Source organism: Opisthorchis viverrini (genome assembly GCF_000715545.1).
Source record: "Opisthorchis viverrini unplaced genomic scaffold opera_v5_161, whole genome shotgun sequence".
NCBI lineage: Eukaryota > Metazoa > Platyhelminthes > Trematoda > Opisthorchiida > Opisthorchiidae > Opisthorchis > Opisthorchis viverrini.
In genome coordinates, this window is record NW_008751815.1 from 64,242 (window position 1) to 85,746 (window position 21,505).

Here is a 21,505-nt window from a genome sequence, read left to right on the forward strand (position 1 = left end):
CAGTGATCATAAGCTTCTTTTGGCAGAAAATTCAGTTCACTACGGGCGCAGGGGACTGATCATCAGAGCTTTCACGCTCGATGATTAAGATGTCTGGATTTTACCTTACAATCTGTCAGATTGGTATGCACTAGTCCCAATCGACTTCCTCTGTCTAGGCATGGGCAATCTGGCAGTATCCCAGCCCTCGTGCTTCCCTCGGGTGGCATGGCAGCTAGGCACCGAAAGAGTTACAGCTGAACGATTATTATTATTATTTATTTATTTATTAATCGACAAGCGCGTTCAGCTTGCGTGACTGAAAGGTGCACCGTAGCACGCGTCTGCTGCAAGGTATCATTAGTATGCTCCGGTAAGGTTCAGATCCTGTTAGTTATTGGGCATAGTGAGGCGATGGATAGTTTTCCATGACAGTCAAATAAGTGATCCCTTCGACTCTACGTGGAAATACACCAGGCACTTTCATGTTCACACTGATGGTGAATGGCTCTTGTTCAAGTTGTGTGTAGGGCCCCACTGATCACTTCAACCAAATCTCCTTTTCAACTGGACTCCGCTCCTATCCTGGCTTCATCCTGACCCTTTCATTGCCATCTTTCGTGTTAGAGCTCAACTACTCGCCGATCAGTACCGAAAGAAGGCTATGCTTTTTGACAACGACGGTGTACTCCTTGTTCCTCTGGGGGACGATTTCCGTTATTTATCAGAAGAGGAGTGGGGTCTGCAACTGGATAACTATGGTCTACTCATAGAACATATCAATTCGAACCCGAAATATCGTATCAAGGTCAGTTTCTCAGCTCCTCACTTCCTTATTCGTTTGCTTGATAATGTTCGTTTAGGTGTAGCGTTATCCGAAAAAGGTACCCATTTTTTCGTTTATAATTAGGGCACTTCCGGTAATACAAACGGGTTTCCGAATAACTTCATCCTTTATCGGGGGCACGTGACAGTCTGCTCCCCGTAGGACTACCGTGGGGGTCCATCTGGATAAGGTGGTTGGTTGTGGCTCACGAGGATAGCTACTGTTAACTATCCAGGAATGCCCCAGGGGGTATTTCGACCCCCGGGGTTTCGGGGCATGTGAGTCACGAAGTTTTGGAGGAATACTGAGACAGGGTGATGTTGTCTGGCGAAAGTTTGCCGTGTACTAATACGGACCCTCAGGCACACAGGCTCTTCAATCAACAGACCCAAAGAATGTTGCCGTACAGGGTGATGTTGTCTTACACCACCGGATGTAGTGAAGTTTGGCGAAAGTTTGCCGTGTACTAATACGAACCCTGAGGCTCTTCGTAAGGGACACCATCAATCAACAGACCCAAAGAATGTTGCCGTTCGACAATCTGTCTCAGTGTAATGATATGGTCAGCTCCCGGTAATTGATATCCTCAGGAGAGGGTATACTGGTTGCCGCTAATGGTTAACTACTAGACCAAAGTCACGTGCACTCGTTTAAAAGTCGAACAAAAATAATTTTTCGTGCATTTTGCAACCGACTTTTAACTAGAAAACCGTAGTAATTCATACAGAAAGGGTCGAGCTGTTCCGATATTGTTTCTGTACCGCAGTCTGGCTTTTAAGTCAGATAACTTCTGGGACGTTGAAGCATCACTGTGGAACACTGATTTGCTGTCGATGATGATGGCATGCATGCACGGTGCTAAACTCGCTGAGACTCGCTGTGCTAGAATGATGGAGATTCGTGGATCTTCTGTACCGTAACAGCACTGAAACTTCATTGGTCAAACATCGGTTTGCTCAGACAAGTGACAAGTGACTGGAGTATGCCTTATGTATCTTGATGTTTTTTTTTACACCAGATGCGGTTCGCCACAGTCTCAGACTACTTCAATGCTCTGCACCAACGTCTTAAAACGCGATCCAACGAACTTCACTTGGCCACAGAGATGACACAACTTACCGGTGACCTATTCACCTATGCCGATCGGGATCATGACTACTGGAGTGGCTACTTCACCTCACGTCCAGCGGAAAAATTTCTCACAAGACACTTACAATCGGAGTTGAGGTGAGTGTAACCAGGTGACCGTCTTTCTCGGTTCCTATCCCATCTCAGCCTTTCGCTTGCAGTTGATCACACACCTTGCCTCTGTACTTTTGCTTTACTCTTTTTAATGTCTCCGTAGGTCAGCCGAATTACTGTATTCGTACACGCATCAGTTCTTGGCCTCTGACCAGACGAGGTACGCGCTGTTAACGGGTTTTCAGTCATCTCTGTTTGACCATCTCACCGAGGCTCGCCGCACGTTGGGACTACTCCATCATCATGACGCGATCACTGGTACGGCAAAACCGTTGGTCGCATCGGACTATGCGGCGAAGTGAGTTCGACTGGAACAACCGTTTCCTGAAATATATTCACTGCGAAGACTAGTTTAAGTACTGTTGCTTTTTTCGCTCGCCGAAGTCATCAGACGAGAATACGACCCGTTTGAGAAAGCCTATGTCGCTGCGAAGGTCCGAGACGGTTGAATTCTTTTGGTTACTGCGTGTGGGGGAGGTACCTATTCGCTGTAGATGGTTTGATTGCTGCATCTTTTTAGCTGTTATAAACAACATCTTTAGGCCATCTTTTTAACACTCATCCATTGCTTGTTTTTGAATCGTGTGCTGTTCTATCGGGACGCTAAAATTTATCGACCTTAGCGAAGCTAAATCGATTCGATCCGGTCCGTATGCTCCATTTTCTGTTTTGATTCTCACGCAGCCCAACGAAATTCTACAATGGCTCATTAGGCTACTCGGTCAATCGATGATATCACGCCAGTAACTCTGTTCAGGCTTATCTACCACACAATTATGATAAAAGTATCATAAACTTGGAAGTATTCTGAAAACAAAACGTCCGAGCACCGTACGGTTGGCGGAATCGACAATGAATCACAATGGATGCAGTTTTGGGGTTTTATGGAATGGGTATTTTGTTCATAGCCACACCACTCTCGTTTGAACGGCCGTGTTCCTGTTATGGCGTAATTATTCCGGTGAGTCCACACCAAAGGGAAGCACACTGGACTCAAGTTTCGCTCTTATTAGAGCTCATCAACAGTGCATATCCAATGGGATTTGAACCCCGGACATCTGACATGTGAGGCGAGTGCGTAACCACTACTCCGCCGATGCACGTTGAACGCATCTGAATTTTCACGTCTGAACAGGCGAATGTGTTCACACTTGAGCGGTGTGATTGGTGTGCCCGGCTCATCGAACGACAACCCAGTAACCATGGGTCAATGAGTAGTTGTCATTTGCTTGGGAGTAGTTTGTCTGTGAAGGAAGAATTCCCCATAGATAGGCTAGTTAGAATGTTCTGTAGTTCAATTCGGTTCAATCTTTCAGATTAAATTTTCTGCTTCTGCAATCCCCCAAAACATCAATATCCCCAAATAAAGAATATCCCATTTGCCAGGGATTGTTTGTCTCTTTTGAGAGTGATCTCTCTTCGGAGACGGCTCCCTGAAAAAGTACTGTACGCCCAACAACCAACAAACCCCGTTTTTCTCCTACCTACACTGTTATTTTCCCTTTCGGTTATCAATCATATATGCTTTCGCTTCCAGGTTACTCAATGCGATACGTGCGACACGTTTGGTTTTCTCTGTATCGGTTGCCCATCTCCTCGTGCTGTTCGTGGGTCATCGTGCTGAAGATAACCCACGCCTTCCCATACCCGGTGCCGTAAAGGATCGCTTGAAAAATCTTCTGGTAAATACCAACCCATCGGATGGACTGCAAGATGTGTCCTCTTTGGAAGACGAATTTTTCACAGAAGGTCGTTCGCGCCCCAAGATTCTCAAGCTTGATCCGAAAGGTTCTCCGAGGTAGGCAGAATACTATTTGCGATGGGCTAATTACACCTAAGCTGATTTGTGGAAAGCAATTGTGCACATTTTGCCAACCGTAGTTCGAACAGCGTGTTAGCGAAACACATTCGTTTGGTTTTAACAGAAGACTCACCTCGATAACCAGCTGAATCTCCCCTTTTTTATAATGTCCTTAAACAGCTCAATATGCTGCACCAGGCCGTCTCATGTTTCAGTTTGTAAGATTTTCGAGATATCGTCAGAAATTGCATAGATGTAATGGACTACTCATACGGTTGCTGATTGCTCTTCGGTGCCCCACTCCCCTTCCTCAGCTTTTTAATGATGCATGCTATAACCGCTGTCTGTCCGGAAATACAGTCTTGATAAACCATGTGTTACTTTTCTTTCAGTTTTGTATATCTCTTCAATCCCGTTCCGTATCCGCGCACCCTGTCTACCACACTGACATTGCAAGGACCCGCCCCGAAAACGCTGCTGATCACTCAGTCCACTTTGAAGGATCATTTGATTTCACAGCGACAACTTGTCGTGCAGCTCGAGCCATCAGTTCAGTACGATTCTTCGATGCCAGTAGAATTTTTCACGGCCCGAATTGGTCCGGTGCTGATGGGTCCAATGTCACTGACGCGCCTTTCTGTCCAAGTGGACGGGAAAACGATTGTCACACCTTTACAACCGTCATCGATCGATTCGTCCGATTCACAGTGAGTCCCATTTTCGTTCTGTTTTCCCATTCACTGTCTGTCGTGGATCGACACTTAGTTGCCAAATAAAGCAATGTCAAATGGAGCATCCATAGGGTGCATGTTCCGGGTCGCGTCTTCCACTATACCATCGTGAAATTGTAGGGTAGGACCAGCTCTAGTGACACAGGGCTCGTCATAAAAGACGCAACCGAAAAGAGCCTATCAAAAGGCCAAAATTTGTGTGACAGATTTTCTTCACTGACCTGCTGTTCAATTCACAATGACTTTCCCTTGGTGCTTGAGTACCGGCAACCCAGCTGAGTTATTATGGACCAATGAATCACACAAAATATCGCAGAAACTTTGAACAGTCATATAATGATATGTAATAATCGTTCAGCTGTAACACGTCCGGTACCTAGCTGCGATGCCACCCAAACCTAGACGGGAGAAATCAAGTCACACAGTTTGGGTTCGAAGCCACTAATCTGTTAGCTAGTGTTGTATCATGTTACAAACGTTTAGCAGTTTCAGATTTAGATTGTTGCATTAACCGACTTTTGTTTCCCCAAAAATCTTTCTTGAATACGGCCTCTAGCAAATCATACGGACTGAATTAAAAACGAAACTTTGGGGACAACCGAAAGGAAGGGGTCTCGAATTCCAGCATTTATCACAGAGACTCTAATCAACAACTTGAAACAGACTATAATACCAGATATCAGTCTCTAAATAATGGTCACGTGACCTAGACAATATTCTCATCGTCATCGTCAAAAAGAGTACATTCCAACGAACAGTCCAAATAGTATATAACTGTTTCGGTAAAATTGATTTCACGATTAGTGAACTAGACTAATGAGGGTTTTTTTCAGAATACTTCGTCATTTGACTTTCTAAGAGACCAAAAGAAGCTGAGTTCTACCGGCCAGATTGGGCAAAAAACCACAGTGACCATGCAGTGTACTACAAACGCAGCTCCAGGAGACACTCCAAACCAGTGAATTCCAAAAGTAGCACCGTGACCAGGAACGTTTCTCAGGAAAAAGTGCAACTCAACCAACTAGCAGCGCTATTCCAGGCAAAAGAATTACAGCACCACCTGGATACATCAAGAACATTTCCGAAATGACTGCAAAATTATTGGGATGCCGTCATACTACTGTTACCTTCTCATCTGCGAACACCACAGCGAGAATTGTCAAAATCGGAAAGAAACCACTTGCGGTGAAGAAAGTCAACGTCCTTCGCAAGATTGCGATAGCACGCAAACCTGCCTACACAGAGTTGGTCTTCTTGAGTATTTTTCACTAATCTTCACTCATGAAGATCTGGGGCGAGATGGCCCAAGTGGTTAGAGCGCGAATTTACTGACCGGAAGGACCGGGGTTCGAATCCGGCCTCCGCCTCTCGACTTCCCCTGTCTAGGCTTGGGCAACCTGGCAGCATCCCAGCCCTCGTGCTTCCTTCGGGTGGCATGGCACCTAGGAACCGAAAGGGTGCTGCAGCTGAACGCTATCTTCTTTCTTTCATGAAGATCTAGAAGGACTGGATGTCCACGGAAATCCACTCAGTCAATTTATCAGCTTTAGACTGTGTACTACAGGAAAATTGGTCTCCTCCGTTACTTTTTCGATCACTGGAAATTGGGAGATTGTGGTCATGCATCCAACCGTCGGAGGCGATGGCATGTTCAGTTAGTTCGGGGACGAGGTAGCGTGGGTCGTAGTGCCGCAGTGTAAGCTCTGCCATTGTCCGACAATCTCACGTCACGTTGGCGTCATAAATTTGCAAAAGCTGCCCTGATCTTCCCGATTCGAGAAGTAATCTCATATCCAGCCAGTCCACCGCATCCTCTACAACTGTCCCGGTAAACAAATTTTTCTTCCACTTCGATTGGCTCGTCCTCAAACATGAGGTTTGGATTTGATCCAACCAAGTCGCATAGCAACGCCTGACACTTTGGAGGTGTAAAGCGCATACCAAACCATGCAGCAGAGTTATTTAGGTTATTTATTATCGTTTGCATTTTTTGAGGGATCTGAACAAGGGATGCTACATACTCAATGTCTGTGCGGACCTCCTGGGAGCATTCTGATCCGCGAAGTTTCAGAGGCATGCAGAGGAATTTCCAGCAGCACATGAATAACAGTGTGGAAGAAGAAAGGTGCGAGAGGTTAGACCCGGACATGGTGAACTCAGGTGAAGGCTTACCGTATTCTCGTACGCGCCCACAGGAGTTCGCATACACTGCCCTCATAAGGGAAATACATTTGGAAGGAACATCCTGTCGAGGTTCGCGATACGGAACTTTGAGTGACGCGTAGGTTTGACAATCCTGAATATCAAAAGGAAGAATTGGGTTCGTAATCCTACGATACTATATGTGTACAACAAACCTCAATAGTTCATGTTCGTAGCGCGTCAACAAGTTCACAGGTCTGTCACTGACCGGCACAGTGCAGTGTCAACGTCCGCACACCAAACAACGGCGAGCGAAATGACCGCTCAGTAGCGTGGATTGCGGTCGTTCCTTCCGACGACGGTCTCGTGATCCTCATTGGACGTGCGATCACGCGGAACCCTTGAGAAAACAAGTCAAGGTAGGCTCAGCATACGGGACATGAACGCACATGGGTAAGCAGGTCAGCAGCGCAAATTCACAGACACACGTATCAATACACAAGTGTCGGGAAGGACGGCCTCTGCGGCAAGGTGAGTGGCGGGTACGATTAAGCAAAACAACTGGAGATCAAAAGTACATAGGCGGAGTAAGCAAATGAATGGGGGATTATCATAAGGTTAAGTTAGATTCAACACATCCCTGATCGCCAGATACTGCCAAAGCCTCTGAAGATCGACGTAGTCATATGTAGCTTTCACCTTAAGGCAAACACCTAACGTGGGACCTTTGAAGGAATGGTGATGTTCAAGAACTTATCTCAAAGTAAAGGGATGGTCGATGCACCGTCGGTCAGGGCGAAACCTTGCTTGATTCTCACAAATCTGTCTCTTTCGACAATCGATCAACCTGCGCAAAACAATGCCAGAGAGCACCTTAGATGCGATGGATACCAGGCTGATGCCACGATGATTTTCGCATGAAAGTTCTTGCATCTTTTTTGAAAACTGGGATGGCGGTTGAGAAGCTCCATTTGTCTGATTTTCTGTCTTCCTTCCAAATCTTCTGCAGTATGGTTGTTCACCAGGACCTCGTCACCTTCTTTGAGTAGCGCTGGGTGTGGGCCCTCTGCGCCAGGTGCCTCGTCGCACTTGAGGATTGATATTCCACGCTGAAATGCTGTCAAGAACAAAGAGTGCGAATTTACGCCGTCGTGTGTCTGCTCTCCATAAGCGATCATGTCTACCAACATCTGTTACAAAATAACTCTAGGACTTCAGTGTCATACTCATACAAGAAACCATAGCAGAAACTGGAAAGTTCACTGAATGAACTCCAGTTTTGTGGGCGCCGATTCGGACAGAACATGCAACTCGTAATAAAGGTCAATGCATCAAATGTATGTATATACTATATATATCCATACATACACGCTGTATATTATACTATACTACTACGTTATACTAAACTATATTGTACCATTGGTAGTGTTGGTTGATTGTTGATCAAGGGGCTTTTGATCTGTTCACACTGAGCTTGGCAGTTGACTTGCGAACGTTTCTCCACAAACGATAGTAATATTGACGTTAGATCACTCATGCAGGTAGACAATTCGCACTGCTTCTCAGCTGGGGCATTCGAAATTAGTACTAACTTTTGACTTCCGACTTCACAGTGAACTTGATGATTAACCGAGCGCCTTCTTTTTCTCGGCTTTTGTTCTGCAGTGCAGCGGATATTGTGCTGAGCAGCGACACGGTCGAATTGCGGTTCGATGCACAGACGGGCTTGATGAAAGTGAGTCCTATCATAATAACATGAGTATTTCTTGGTGACCGCGTTGCTCACACAGCGAACTTGGATTTGGTCCAATGATACTGCGCTTTACAACGAGAAGTAGTCTGAAGGCTGTCGTTCTTTCACTCATCTGTTGCGCTCTGTTGTCCACATCCCACGCAAATTTGGAGTGTGCTTGTTGAACACTCGTCATATGTGCGTACCGGTCCGGCTGTAAAATCGGAAGGTGGTCTGTTAATGATTGAATGCTAAATTTGCGAGTGTCAGTTCCTCGTCGCGAATAGGTCCCGGCCAAACCGACACACCTCAAATTTCATGAGTTCCTAATCGAGCTACGCGCTTGGTGTATGTTGATATAGTAGTGGTAAAGAAAGAACTGAACGAAACTCAGTTGTACCAGATTACAGTATCAGATCCTTATCAGATACAGAGAACATATTACGTTTGTCGGCCGACCTTTTGGAATCAAACTGTGAGTGCGTCAAGTGAGTTTCACCTCGACGAGTTCGGATCAACCAATACGTTTTCTCTCTCCTTAAGCGCCAGATAACTACTGGTTCCGGCAGACTGATACCCCACCGCTGTCTGATCAGTGAGGAAATTAAACAAGAAAGGAGAGCATGGATAGTCTCCGGTCACTGCGCTGCGTGTGGAAGGAGGAAAAGCATTTGCTGCGGAGTTATTTATTAGAAAATGCCAACTGAACAGTTACAAAGTTAAACCTCATATGCACCTGGATATCCGTCTTCGTGAACTCTCCTGGATATTCATTGGCTATCACGCAGCAGTAAACGAATGCTGCAAAGGAGTTCCACAAATTCCGAGACGGAGTTACGAGAAAACCACACACTACTCGCATCTCTCATTAGTAGTATCCACCGTTACACTTGTAAGTGAAATGTCACAGAATCCACAGAGTGTATTGTATTCTTGGACCACTTGGGTGTACCCTATCTCACAACCTTGTTGAGAAGAACGAGCCGGTTGACAAAATTTGAAATTAGGTATTATCAAGATTTTAGGACGCGCCTACCTTTCGTTGGTCCAACTCTTTGTGAAGTGTAAAAACGTGTTTTGCACAACCCTATCCCAAATGAAATACTGCTTCCTGTTGTCGGACAAGGTGACGCAAATAGTCTAGTTACAGCGTAAAGGTCAGTTATCACTTTTGTGATTACCACACTCATTGTGAGCAGCTTTTTTGAAAATAAGCACGACCATCGAATTGTTGCATTTGTTTCCCACTTTGTGAGACGAAAATAAATAGGAAGTCAGACTTCAACGACTGAGGACTTTATCTTCATCCTCGATTAGGGAGAGTTGGGGTTCGTCAGCGGTTGAGGGAGGGGCTGTATTCACATGTTTCTGAGGCCGTCTGGAGTTCCAAGTTCACTGTCCACGACTTTGTGACGGACAAGAAATCAATAGAATTGAGCGATGGGTGGTAGCCAGTTGATTCATTGTTCAAAGTAGTTAGGCTAGCGTTTTTTGAGATCAGATCCTTGTCACAGATCAGTCCACAACGACCATTTCGGATCTGCTGAGTTTCCTCAGCCCTCTCTATCCATCAGGCTTCTTGGACACTCCCTTTCAAGGGAACACTTAGAATTTGTCGAATCTTGCTGTATTCTCGACTGGTGAACAGGTTGTAACCTTGTTCGAGATCCATTGTGTGTAAATACAATCGATTGCGTTGTGCTAGAAGCAGAGGTTCTAAATTCTTGTAGGGTGTCAGATATTTCTTTTTTGCAAGTGTCTGCACTCGAAGATGTCATAAAATTGCAATCATGCAGCTGCGTCACTTTGAGCGTAGATCAGTCGTGTGTAGCCCAGAAGGAGTATAAGTACTGAGGTACTATCAGGTTGCTCAAGCCTAGATCGCAGCACTAGGAAAACCAGGGTTGGGTTCGAACCATGGGCTTCCCATCGACTAAGAAGATTCTCAATGGTTGGTTTCTCTAGGTTTTTTTATTTCATGTAAAAGTTCAGGCAGTTTCACCACCGGGCTATACGTAATTTCCGAAAAGCGCGAAAAATCGAACTAGATCCCAAATAGGCGTCCCAGAATGAGCTACCGTCAATGATTGATTGATTGATTGATGCTACCAAAAGTAGATGATTTGAAGCTGGCTCGAATGTGGGAGGGCGCCATGTGAGTAGCCGATTATGGTTGTCTGAGAAGTTGGTACCACGCAGAAACAGTCCTACCAGATACATCTAGAAACATCAGAAAGACAGTCATAGGGTCTCAGCAGCGCAAAGTCTACTTGCACATTCGTGCTCTGGCACCCTCAACACTATCTTAACTTGTAGCCCGCTTCAGTAAAGCACTCTAGGTGTCGCCTTTGAGATTCTCAGAGCCTCAGTCTGTCTCCAGCACGTTTAGGAACTGCTTTCAAACAAGCCGCGCACACTTGACATGTATCTAATCAGGGAAGCGTTGTTTCAGTCGTTAGCTCCGGCATAACAATTAACTTCTGGATCATCAGCAGACTGGAAGAAACCAAGGAGAGATCAGTTGGACAGCTGTGAAAAAGAAGGGAGACGCCTACAATAGTCTGAAGCATCTGCTCTGCTGTATTCGGCGACCCGGCAGGTAACACCACGCAACAGAGCTGGCATGAGGTTATTTCTAGTTGTATGATTCTCAATTGCATGCGAGTTGGCATGCTACCGGGGTGCCCAAACTTAGATACGAGGGTGATCTAGTTTCCCAACCAGGGGCTTTTGCTAAAAAAACCTGACCGCAAGTTGGCACCACTAGAGCAGTCTACTTTCCTAAAGGTCAAGTCACTACACAGGTCCCGGTCCCCACCTTAGAGGACCGGGATATGTGTTATCCGCACCTCTGTTTGACCTGTTATCAGAAACTCTGAGTGTTACAAGTACAATCCTCAGTTTAGCTTACTGGGTTACGTAGATACAAAAACCGTCACACCATTGGTCAGCGGTTTTCTGCATTATCATCTGTATTTAATCACATGTACGGATGTTACCAGAAGGAAGTGGTTTCGCGTTAGTAGTGGACGGCGGCCAGTCAGTGAATCACGTGACCAACCTTTTACGCTCACCAAATGGATGCAAATAAGACTAAAATGTCGCACTTTTCCGAATTGATTTTCGTCGTCCACCCTTGGTTGGCGTGTACCGAAGTCCACCAATGGAAGGTCACGAGTATGGAGAAAATTCGACATTACTTCATTAGATCGTGATAACTACCAATACGGGTAAAGCTGCGGCGCTTACTCCTTTCTCTTATCGAAAGTCTAACCGTTTCCACCTTTAGATACATCAATCAGCCATCTCCGTATATTTTTCACCCTTCTTTTGAATAAAGCAATTCATCGATCGACATTCTGGACTCTACCTGGACGTACTGGTCGATTTTGTCCAGTATCATACAGGTCGAAGCAAGTCACACAGCGGAGCCTATCTGTTCGTTCCTGAGGGGGCCGGCAAGGTATGTGTTGCCCCGTTTCCTGTGGAGAATTTGTTTGTTATATTTTTGCCTCGTAATACGCGTATTCAAAGTCCAGATAAACATGTTTCCTCTGTTTGTGCCAGTTTCACACTTGGTAAATAAAAAAATGAAATCATTCAGCTGTAGCACCCTTTCGGTGCCTAGCTGCCATGTCACACGAGGGTCGGGATACTGCCAGATCGCCCAAGCCTAGACAGGGGAAGTCGAGGGGCAGAGTTTGGGTTCGAACCATGAACCATCCGGTCAGTAAATTCGCGCTCTAACCGCTTGGTCCTTCTCACACTTGGTAGCAGCATTGCAACTTCTGATTCTTCTTTTTATGGCTTATAGAATGGCAAAAAATAAATAGATTACGGAAACAGACTCACCTGCATTCCTGTTCCTTCTGGGAATTCATAAATTTCAAAGTCAACTGGTAAACTGCGACACCGCATACGACTCAGTGGTATCCTGCTGCAGTCATTCCGAGTTGTCTACAACTCCAGATAATCATCCATAAAATCTGGATTGGAACTGACAACAAGCACGCCATCGGCCGCCTAACAGTCAAATGTTACAGCTTCTCCAATCATGCACATTGGAGATCACGCACTCTGCATCCTAGAAGGCGTGTCGAACCGATAGTACCCGAAATTTTCGTCATCACTTTCATGCCCCTCTGGAAGGTCAAAGGTTAGCCATCCCTGTGCTTCTGTTACTCTGAATTGGGCACGGAAAACAGCATCCTTTTGGGTAGGCGACGGCGCGACATGCGCTATACACTGCCTAACCAACGCGGCTTCTGATGATGGACATATTCCTCAATGGAAGTCCTGTTGTACAACTGGACAATCTCATTGCAGATTCCCCGATATCAGCCTACACTACATACGGTTGTGTCTCACACCTGAAGACATCTCAGTCCCGCTGCTCGAACAGACCAAGTCTCACAGCCATAAAACAAACCAGCCCGCACTATATAGCCTGATACACGCGTCCCGGGGATACGGCGCTTTGATGCCGGTGACTTTTGCAGCAAATCTAAACACTGTCCCAAAATGTCCTAAAAGCGATGTAGGAACAGTACACCCGGGGTAAAGTTGTAACACACTTTACGGTAACACAAGTGGTTTAACGGGGCTCACCACAAGTTAGCAAAGATCTCCACAAGGTGAAATGTTTATTAGAAAACACGAGTGCTCATCGAACTTGTCGGACAGACGCAAAGCGAATAAATAGAGAACTTAGCGAAATACACTCATTTGCGAACCAATTTAGTTTTGACGAGAGACTCACCTGGAACCCAGCTGAATCTCTCGTTTATGGTGTTCTCAGGCAACTGAATGTGCTGCACCAGGCCGCCTCATGTTTCAGTAGCTACGGTATTCGAAATATCGCGATACACGTATATTTGTAATGTACTACTCATAAGGTTGCCGAAAATCCATCGACAGCCCACGACCGGTTTCGCCCTTCTTGGGGCTCATCAGGTAGGCGCAGTCCCCGGGTTTCCGTCAACCTTATGTTCTACTTGAGACCAAATTGCACGAAATTAGCGAATCATTTGCAAACTTGTTATCTCGATCTCATGCGTCGTCTATCGTTTTTTCACCTGTGAACAAAACGAATGTTGACATTCGCAGATGGATGATAGCGGATTGGTTGGAAGGTAGTTCACGAATACCTTCGAATCTCCCATGAAAACCAAATGGGTATGGGGATGACTGCATTTGTGGAATTTCGTGCAATTTCGGTTCAAGCAGAACATCAGGTGGACGGAAACTCGGAGACCGTGTCTACCTGATGTGCCCCGAGAAAGGTTAATTCGGTCGTGGGTTGTCGAACAGTTTTCATCAACCTTGTGGGTAGTTTCCTTCCGGATAGGATACTGTGATATCTCGAATATCGTACTAATTGACACATGGGGTGGCCTTTTTGCAGCGCGTTTGCTTGAAGAATATCATAAATGAGGGATCCGGCTGGATTTCAGGTGACTCTCCCGTGCTGGCCAAATCGGTATGCCAATGGGTGTACTTGTCTGATCACTGCCCTTGTGAGTGTTCATGAAGCAAAAAAAAATCGAATCTAACAAGATTTTCACTATTTTATCACAATACTATCATAGTTTATTCTTTTCGCTTTCCTATTTTCTGAGAAAAATACTACAATAGTCAGTTGAACCAATGTAGTATCAGTTCAGCCTCATTCTGTCGAATCAGCTCGAACGAACCGAACGGTACTTTAAGCGAAGTGCCTTCACCGTAGGAATATCAAGCACTCTTAGTCAAGGAAACGATTTTCACCTCGTCGGAGGAATAGCCGGCAAATTAGCTGCAACCCTAGACATCGTCATCATCATCGACAGCATGACACAAATGTTAAACACCGATTCTTCCCTACCGTTAGTTGTGAGTGTCACGGTTCTACGATGGCTGGGATACTGTCAGGGAGCCCACACCTATACAGGAGGACGATCAGGGTCCTCAACCAAAGCCATTGGCTCAAAAGCCTGACCGCAAGGCAGCCGTGTTTGGCGGGAAGTTCAAATGAATTACCGTTTCTACGGAACAAGTCACCACATGTTCCAACCCCCAACCAGCATGGCTTTTTCGAGCTGTTCTTCTGCATCTGCATGTTTGACATTGCTTGAAAAAATCCACTCTTGTTGTTTACGAAGCATGCAAATGTCACCTTAAATCCCCTCCTTTCCCGGTTTCCCCTCAAAAGGTGATGGAACTCCCCAAAACTCCCCAACTTCGTATAATCCGTGGCCCACTGTGCGACGAAATCACTGTCTACACGCAGTATGTCAACCACACTGTTCGACTCTACAAGGACGGTAAGATATTGGTCCTCTTTTCCAGCGGATTTGACTTTGAAATGTTTCCTCTATCGTCGTAGTGCCGTGGTTTGGTGTCGTGGTATATGCAGTCCACTTTTGACGGTTCGAACCCCAGCGTATCTAGTGCTGATGAGCCGCGGTAGAAGCCACACGGAAGGCAGTGTATATTCTAACGTTTGTACAGTCTTTTCCGTTTGGATGAGATGGACCAAGTGGTTAGAGCGCGAATTTCCTGACCGGAAGGTCTGTGGTTCGAACCCGACCTCTACCTCTCGACTTCCCCTCTCTAGGCTTGGGCAACCTGGCAATATCCCAGCCCTTCGTGCCTCCTTCTTGTGGCATGGCAGCTAGGCACCGAAAGGGTGCTACAGCTGAACGGTGTGGTGCTCATAAAAGCTGTTTAGACACTGAGACATGAACCGCAGAAGAGAGCGGAAACTCAGACAATCCACAGCTGGTAAACAAACAGAGCTTTTCAAGACAGTCACAATCTAGTTTAAATTCTTTCCCGACAAATCCACTTGCTTTGCTTTCAGGCTGATGGTGCTTTGTTCTTATTTCAACCAATGTATGGAGCATCACACGGCAGCTTTCATTCGTAGGAAGACTTACGTGGGAGTGAGGTGGGATCCTGTCAGCCAGGTTCCAAAGCCACAATGTTTCCATGTATGGTGTGTCGCCTATGAATTAGGTTGCGAGTGAGAGTCGTGAGTAGACTATCAAATGCCGTCACACTGTCTTGGTGGTCGGGTTTGAGTGCCACCACAATCCAATGGACTACACTATCCCGATTCAGGCATTCTGATGTGGCTCAATGTACGGATAACCAAAGAACAGGAGGTGTCCTTTATGAATTTGGAAATGTTACAGGATACCCTGCAGCACATGGCATGCAGCCGATCCCAGTATTATGCAAGCTGCTATCTCCTAACCAAACTGCCTATCTTAAGTTCCGCTGATGGCGCTCTAATTGGAAAGGATGTCCAGCTTTCCAGCAGTGCAGGCATCTTATGCTTGAGCTTTTTCCTTGAAGACATAGGGCTTCTTCGCTCTCGTTCCATTCCCTACGCCACTCTTCCCACTCTTTACTAATGCTTGTTTAACAGTTAGGCATGACTATATATTACTGGTGAAGGGAAGAAGGCCTTCCCTGCGGAGTTGTGTGTTAGGAAACACCAACTGATCAGTTACAGACTATTGGACAGGGAAGCAACACTCTCATGTGCATCTTCTTTACAAAAACGGAGTATCTATCTTCTCCTTGAACACGTCTTCCTGAACTTTCCTGACTGCTACTCAATCGCAAGCAAATGCTACAAAGCGACTTCACAAATTCCGTAATAGATCTCACTTTTCAAGAGACGTGAAGCGGGTTTACGATAAAACATACTACTCGCATGTCCCCCATCAGTAGCATCACAGTTACACTGATACTTTTCTCCACACATTGTTCAAAAAATTTTCTACTTGCTCCCACTCCATTATGGTCAAGGTCAAACTGTCCCATTTCGAAGTAATTTGAGCATTTTTCTATTCCCTGACGATCTTCCCGGTCACGCGTCATAAATTCCGGCAGCCTAGTGGATTGAACTACACACTGGTGTTGTCGGGTTGGCTGTGTTATCATTCATAGATTCCTGCATCGTTCAGAGCCTCGTTAGCCTTTTTTTACGTGGTCTATTATAAAATCGAGTGAGATTAGTTGAAATTTGAATTCGGTATCCATGGTTCATTGAATGGTTAACGGAAGTGCTATTTGTAGGCAAGTATTTTAGCTGAAATATGCGAACTTTAACGACGAATATAAGTGTACGTGTATTTTTGAATAGCAGAGCATTAATGCTGAAGCTTGCCGAATGTTTTTTTTTGTGGGGAGAAAGTCAATCGCACACGATGGACGACCCGCTGATGCTATGCAAATGGTGCTGCTTTCGAATTACCCGAACAGCTTTTGCTTGCAACCATACGAGAAAGGATAAGTATAGACCTCCATCGGCGTGACATGATGGCGAGCTATTAAAGCTATAACCAGCAAACGCAGCTTGTTAGTGATTATTGTCCCCCAGGATGTGGTCCGCTCTTGTAGAAATTGACCAGTCATTCACTCAATGTATTTGGAGTCTTTGAGCACCCTCCTTCGATTTTTCTTGTAATTGTATGTGCCCAGCTTTCCCCTCGGACCTATCGTTCAACGTTGCCAGTCATTCTTTCCAGTTTCCAGTCTTCCATTCTATTTCTAACAACAACGCTGATGAATTCACTCGTGGCAGCCAGTACCACTGCACCTTCGTACGACCTACAGCTGTTGATGACAAAGACGGTGAATGCGATCATGATGATGACGATGATGATCGTAATGGCCGGGATGATGGATGGTGAGAATGATTCCTCTCTCAAAGAGCATTAGCGATGGACTTATGCTTATCGGTCCTTTCAGTTTTGAGGAACAACTCGACTTGATAATATGTATCGATACCTCCACACCAAATGTATTTACCGGGTTTTATTATTGAATTTATAGAATACATTCGCAATGTTTTGGAAGGGGCGAGATGGCCCAAGTGGTTAGAGCGCGAATCTACTGATCGGAAGGTCCATGTTTCGAACCCGACGTACGCCTGTTGACTTCCCCTGTCTAGGCTTGTGCAACCTGGCAGTATCTCGACCATCGTGCTTCCTGTGGGTGGCATGGCAGTTAGGCACCGAAAGGGTGCTACAGCTGAACGAATGATGAACCGACAGTGCTATGTGAACGTCATTCGGAATACAACTGCCTAGAATTGAAGTTACTTGGGATCGGTGAAGCTTAGGTTCAGTGAACGTTCCGTGTTTGGGATCCAGCACTGTTTTCCCACTCTTGTGGTGAACTTTGTTGTCGGACAAGTCCGCCTGATTGTCTTCACTGTTACTGTGGTTCCTGGTCATGGGCTCGAACCCTGGTGTGCGCCGTTTTAATAAGCCATATTTCGAGGCGTTGCTCTATCCGCCATTATCGTTAAATTTACTGGAACATCATTCTTTTGGACAAGCATCACTTTCGGTCTTCCAAACTCCACGTGCGCTTCACACAACAAATGAATTCGATCGAAGCATTTCCATAGCAGAAAATTGCTTTTGCTGATTTCGAACCTTCGTCGCATTCTTTGTCCTTGTCCATCTTTTGCCCCACAGCTCGATACCCCTCACAAGCGATTGAGCTGGAGAACACGGTGGATCTACGTTCAAACAATAACATGGAGCTGGTGATGCGTGTCCGGACCAACATCAGTTCGGCTCATCGTACGTTCTTCACCGATTCCAATTGTTTCCAGGTCAGCCGCGTATGAGTAGTGATTTTTAAATGGGTTTTATCAGTTTTGCAGCTGGTTTGGTTTCAGTCGACTTGCGAAAGATGAAAAGTTTACAGAGCTGGACGTTCTCAACGACCATCTTCTATCGAATGATTCGCCAAAAATGGAGTTAGACGGCTCAATTTCTCTCAACCGGTGGTACTTCAAAGGACGCTTTTTTTAGGAGACTATATGTACTTGTGATCATGGGTGCATAAACAGAGGCCGTCTGTTTGGCTATGCCGATGAAAACGCGGGATCAGTGAGACCACAACCTCGTTAGTTCATCTGGGATACAGCCTGAAAATGTGCACACCGCGTGGGTCTGTGTGTAAGCACTTGGTAGTCTGTTGGTCAGTCTTTTGGTGGCCAGAAAAAGGAGCTTCCTTAGCTGTGTTGAGTTCTACTTAACGGATCCCATATCTTAGTCACGTGCAACTCCTAAAGCCGTCAAATCCTCAATGAAATTTTTCATTTTGAGGAGTGAGTTACATTTTCGTGGGACAAATTGATTAGTATTGTAATCGCCCGATACGGGCTATACAGTTTACAATAATGTGTATATTATGTTGCAGGGAGAGGGAGTTCAGTGTTTTAAGGCGCGAATTTACCGACCGGAAGGTCCGTCGTTCGAACCCGATCTCTGTCTATCGACTTCTCCTGCCTTAAATTGGGCAACCTGGCAGCATCCCATCCCTCGTGCTTCTCTCGGGTTGCATGGCAGTTAGGCATCGAAAGGGTATTACAGCTGAATGATAATATGATGCCCATTTTAGACGAAAAGCAAGTCCGTCATCGTTGGACTGAGCAGAGTGAAAGTGCCACATTATAAGTAATCGATAATGTCACTCGTATAGACACCACACGCTTCCCGATTATTTGTATTCATCCCTGACATTCAAACATATATTCATTCTGCGGATTTCAACACGCATTTGTGGAGAACGTTGAACTCAAATGAGACGCAGTTGCATTTCCCCGCTTTTCAGTAGTCTACTGTGCTGCCTCATGTTTTAGTTGGGTCACCATATGGTCAATGATGAAAACAGCCTTTGGGGGACTGGTCAAATTCCGGAATTCCCATCACTCTCATTGGCTACTTGAGCACCAAAATAGACATTAGTAGACTACAGCACCAACTTGTGTGAGACCCGAATGGACATGATATACAGAAGATAATGCATTGAAAGCTCTCATCAGCTCTCACGATGTCCATCATACACTTACTGGTATCCATCAGTCAAATGATCTGGTTCTATTGCCTTTATAGTGTACGGTATAGCATCTAACAGAACTTCTTGTTTTGTTTATGCTGTGTACATCTGTGAACCTTCCTCGACCACATTGAGTTAATGCAGGTGGACCAGCGTGATTATGCAAGCATATCTTTGTTATTTTTTCCCGTTTGCTCACCTATTCACTGCAAGTCCCCTGTCTGACATGAAATCTCATTCGTATGGTCTGTTTGTCTTGATGTGAATCAACTAATGATCAGTGTGTGAGAGCCTCGAGACCGGCTCTCTTCTGCTTGGAGTTATTATTCCTATCGGTTAAGTGAAGTAGATGAAATGATGTATTTGCCAGGGTTTACCCCCGTCTTGGTGGTCTACTGTCGTCCGTAGTTGGTGGTGGATACTTATATAGATTTGAACCTTGTCGAGAAACTCAATCTCCGGTTCATGAGAACATAATTCAGCGTGCTCAGTCAAGTGAACTGATTCAATACGTTTTCAATCTTCTTCTTCCCAATGCAACAGTTTATTCAACGAACCTACTATGACAAGCTTCCGCTTCAAGGCAATCTGTACCCAGTGACCTGCGCAGCGTTTGTGGAGGGCTTCCCTGAGGTGCGAACCGATCAGAGGCCTGTCAGCGATGAAGATCCGCACATTCGACTCACTCTACTCACAGCTCATGCACATGGTGTGACTAGCACGAATGCAGGTGAGCTGATGGTATGGCTGGATCGCCGTACCCCACAAGATGACGATCGGGGTCTCGATAGCCCGCTCGTAGGCTCTTGGATCACTCAGTCCCGATTCGTACTGCACATTGAGACACTTGAACGACAATCCTCTGGACCGTTTGCCGTGAGTTATCCGAGTGTTTTTCTATGCTAACAGAAACGGTCTGCAATACCCTTTCCTCGAAAGGAACAGTTTCACTAGGGTGTGTGTGTGTGTGTGTGGAATCCTTGCCTTTTTGGACATCATGGTTTATCTCGTTGCCTAATTTCCCCCGAGGATAAGCAAGATGCAAAATTATGGACAATCTGTAAGTTAGTTTCCGATATTTTGGGGAATGATGTTCTTCTGCATTTTACATATAACTACAATAGTTGAGTTGCTGAAAACCAAACTACTGGGTCATATGCCACCAACTGTGACGTCCACTAACACATCAACCCGTACGTGATCTGTGTGGATATTCCACATACTATTGATGATCGTGGAAAGACGTAACCGAGGGATCGCTGAAATTGTAAAGTTTTGTCCATCTGAGGCTGTGGAACTTAGAAAGGAATAACCAGTTCAGCCCGTCTAACCTTATTTTCCCGTCCAAGTAGCACGTCTTTTTGAGCCATGATTGGGTTTGATTATGCGAAGCGAATTTAGGTAATAGTTGGAATACATATATATACAGAAAGTCTTCTTTTCTTTGTTCAATCTGTGTTGTCCCTCCTAGCCTTGTGCGATCAAGCTTTAGAGCAATATCACGTAGGCCATAAATCGGACCACTTGCGATTTTTTTTGGGATTTTTGTAATCTTCACACTTGTCAGACAACTAGGTCAAGTCTGGAAGCGTTGTTACTTTAATTGTACAGAAGCAGTCATTTTCAGAGATCAGGGAGGAAAACGGAAGTTCACAATTTCCCTAACGAATGTCCGCTCTTTTGTAAAGGTCTATGAGTTTGCAAGCGAACCATTATATGCTACCAGACCCCAGAGCGGCCGGTAATTCATTAAGTAAACTTGAGGCACCCGCACTCGCGATATTCTTGCCAGAAGTTTTCTCATTTTCATGGGAATCTCCGAAACGGTACAACACGCAGACTTTGACGTACGAAGGACTGAGCTTCAGCTGACCCGCATCTTGTTTGTCATCACATGTTTTATTTGTTCACTATACCCATCATTTCCTATTTCTCCGACGATCCTATGTCCTCGGCTTATCAGGGGCTGGAAGGAGCACAAACCGCATGTGACACTACTCGTTGTGCTGGTGAATCCGTCAACCTAGTTGTAGTAACGGTATTTTTCTCAGCTTAGTTCTCAGTCTGAGTCTCCCAAACTAGCCTTCACGTCAGAACAACCCGCAATGGTGCACAAAGTATATTAACGCCCAAAACGAAGTCAGGAACACTTGTACAGCGCTTCATATACATACCATAGCCGGCAATAACTTTCTGGAAATTCT

General features: G+C 45.5%; 1 protein-coding gene across 1 annotated transcript in view; it reads left to right on the forward strand.

Moving 5' to 3' along the window:
• The window catches only part of T265_07096 (hypothetical protein), a gene marked incomplete at both ends in the record, with an annotated part of 61,995 nt that overhangs the window by 27,199 nt on the left and 13,291 nt on the right, over positions 1–21,505 (forward strand). The window contains 10 exons of the mRNA XM_009172539.1: positions 607–787; positions 1,824–2,032; positions 2,151–2,345; positions 3,585–3,845; positions 4,241–4,555; positions 8,387–8,456; positions 11,794–11,916; positions 14,644–14,755; positions 17,930–18,069; positions 19,845–20,177. Coding sequence (XP_009170803.1) covers positions 607–787; positions 1,824–2,032; positions 2,151–2,345; positions 3,585–3,845; positions 4,241–4,555; positions 8,387–8,456; positions 11,794–11,916; positions 14,644–14,755; positions 17,930–18,069; positions 19,845–20,177 — 1,939 coding nt within the window. The remainder of the gene's footprint in view (positions 1–606; positions 788–1,823; positions 2,033–2,150; positions 2,346–3,584; positions 3,846–4,240; positions 4,556–8,386; positions 8,457–11,793; positions 11,917–14,643; positions 14,756–17,929; positions 18,070–19,844; positions 20,178–21,505) is intronic.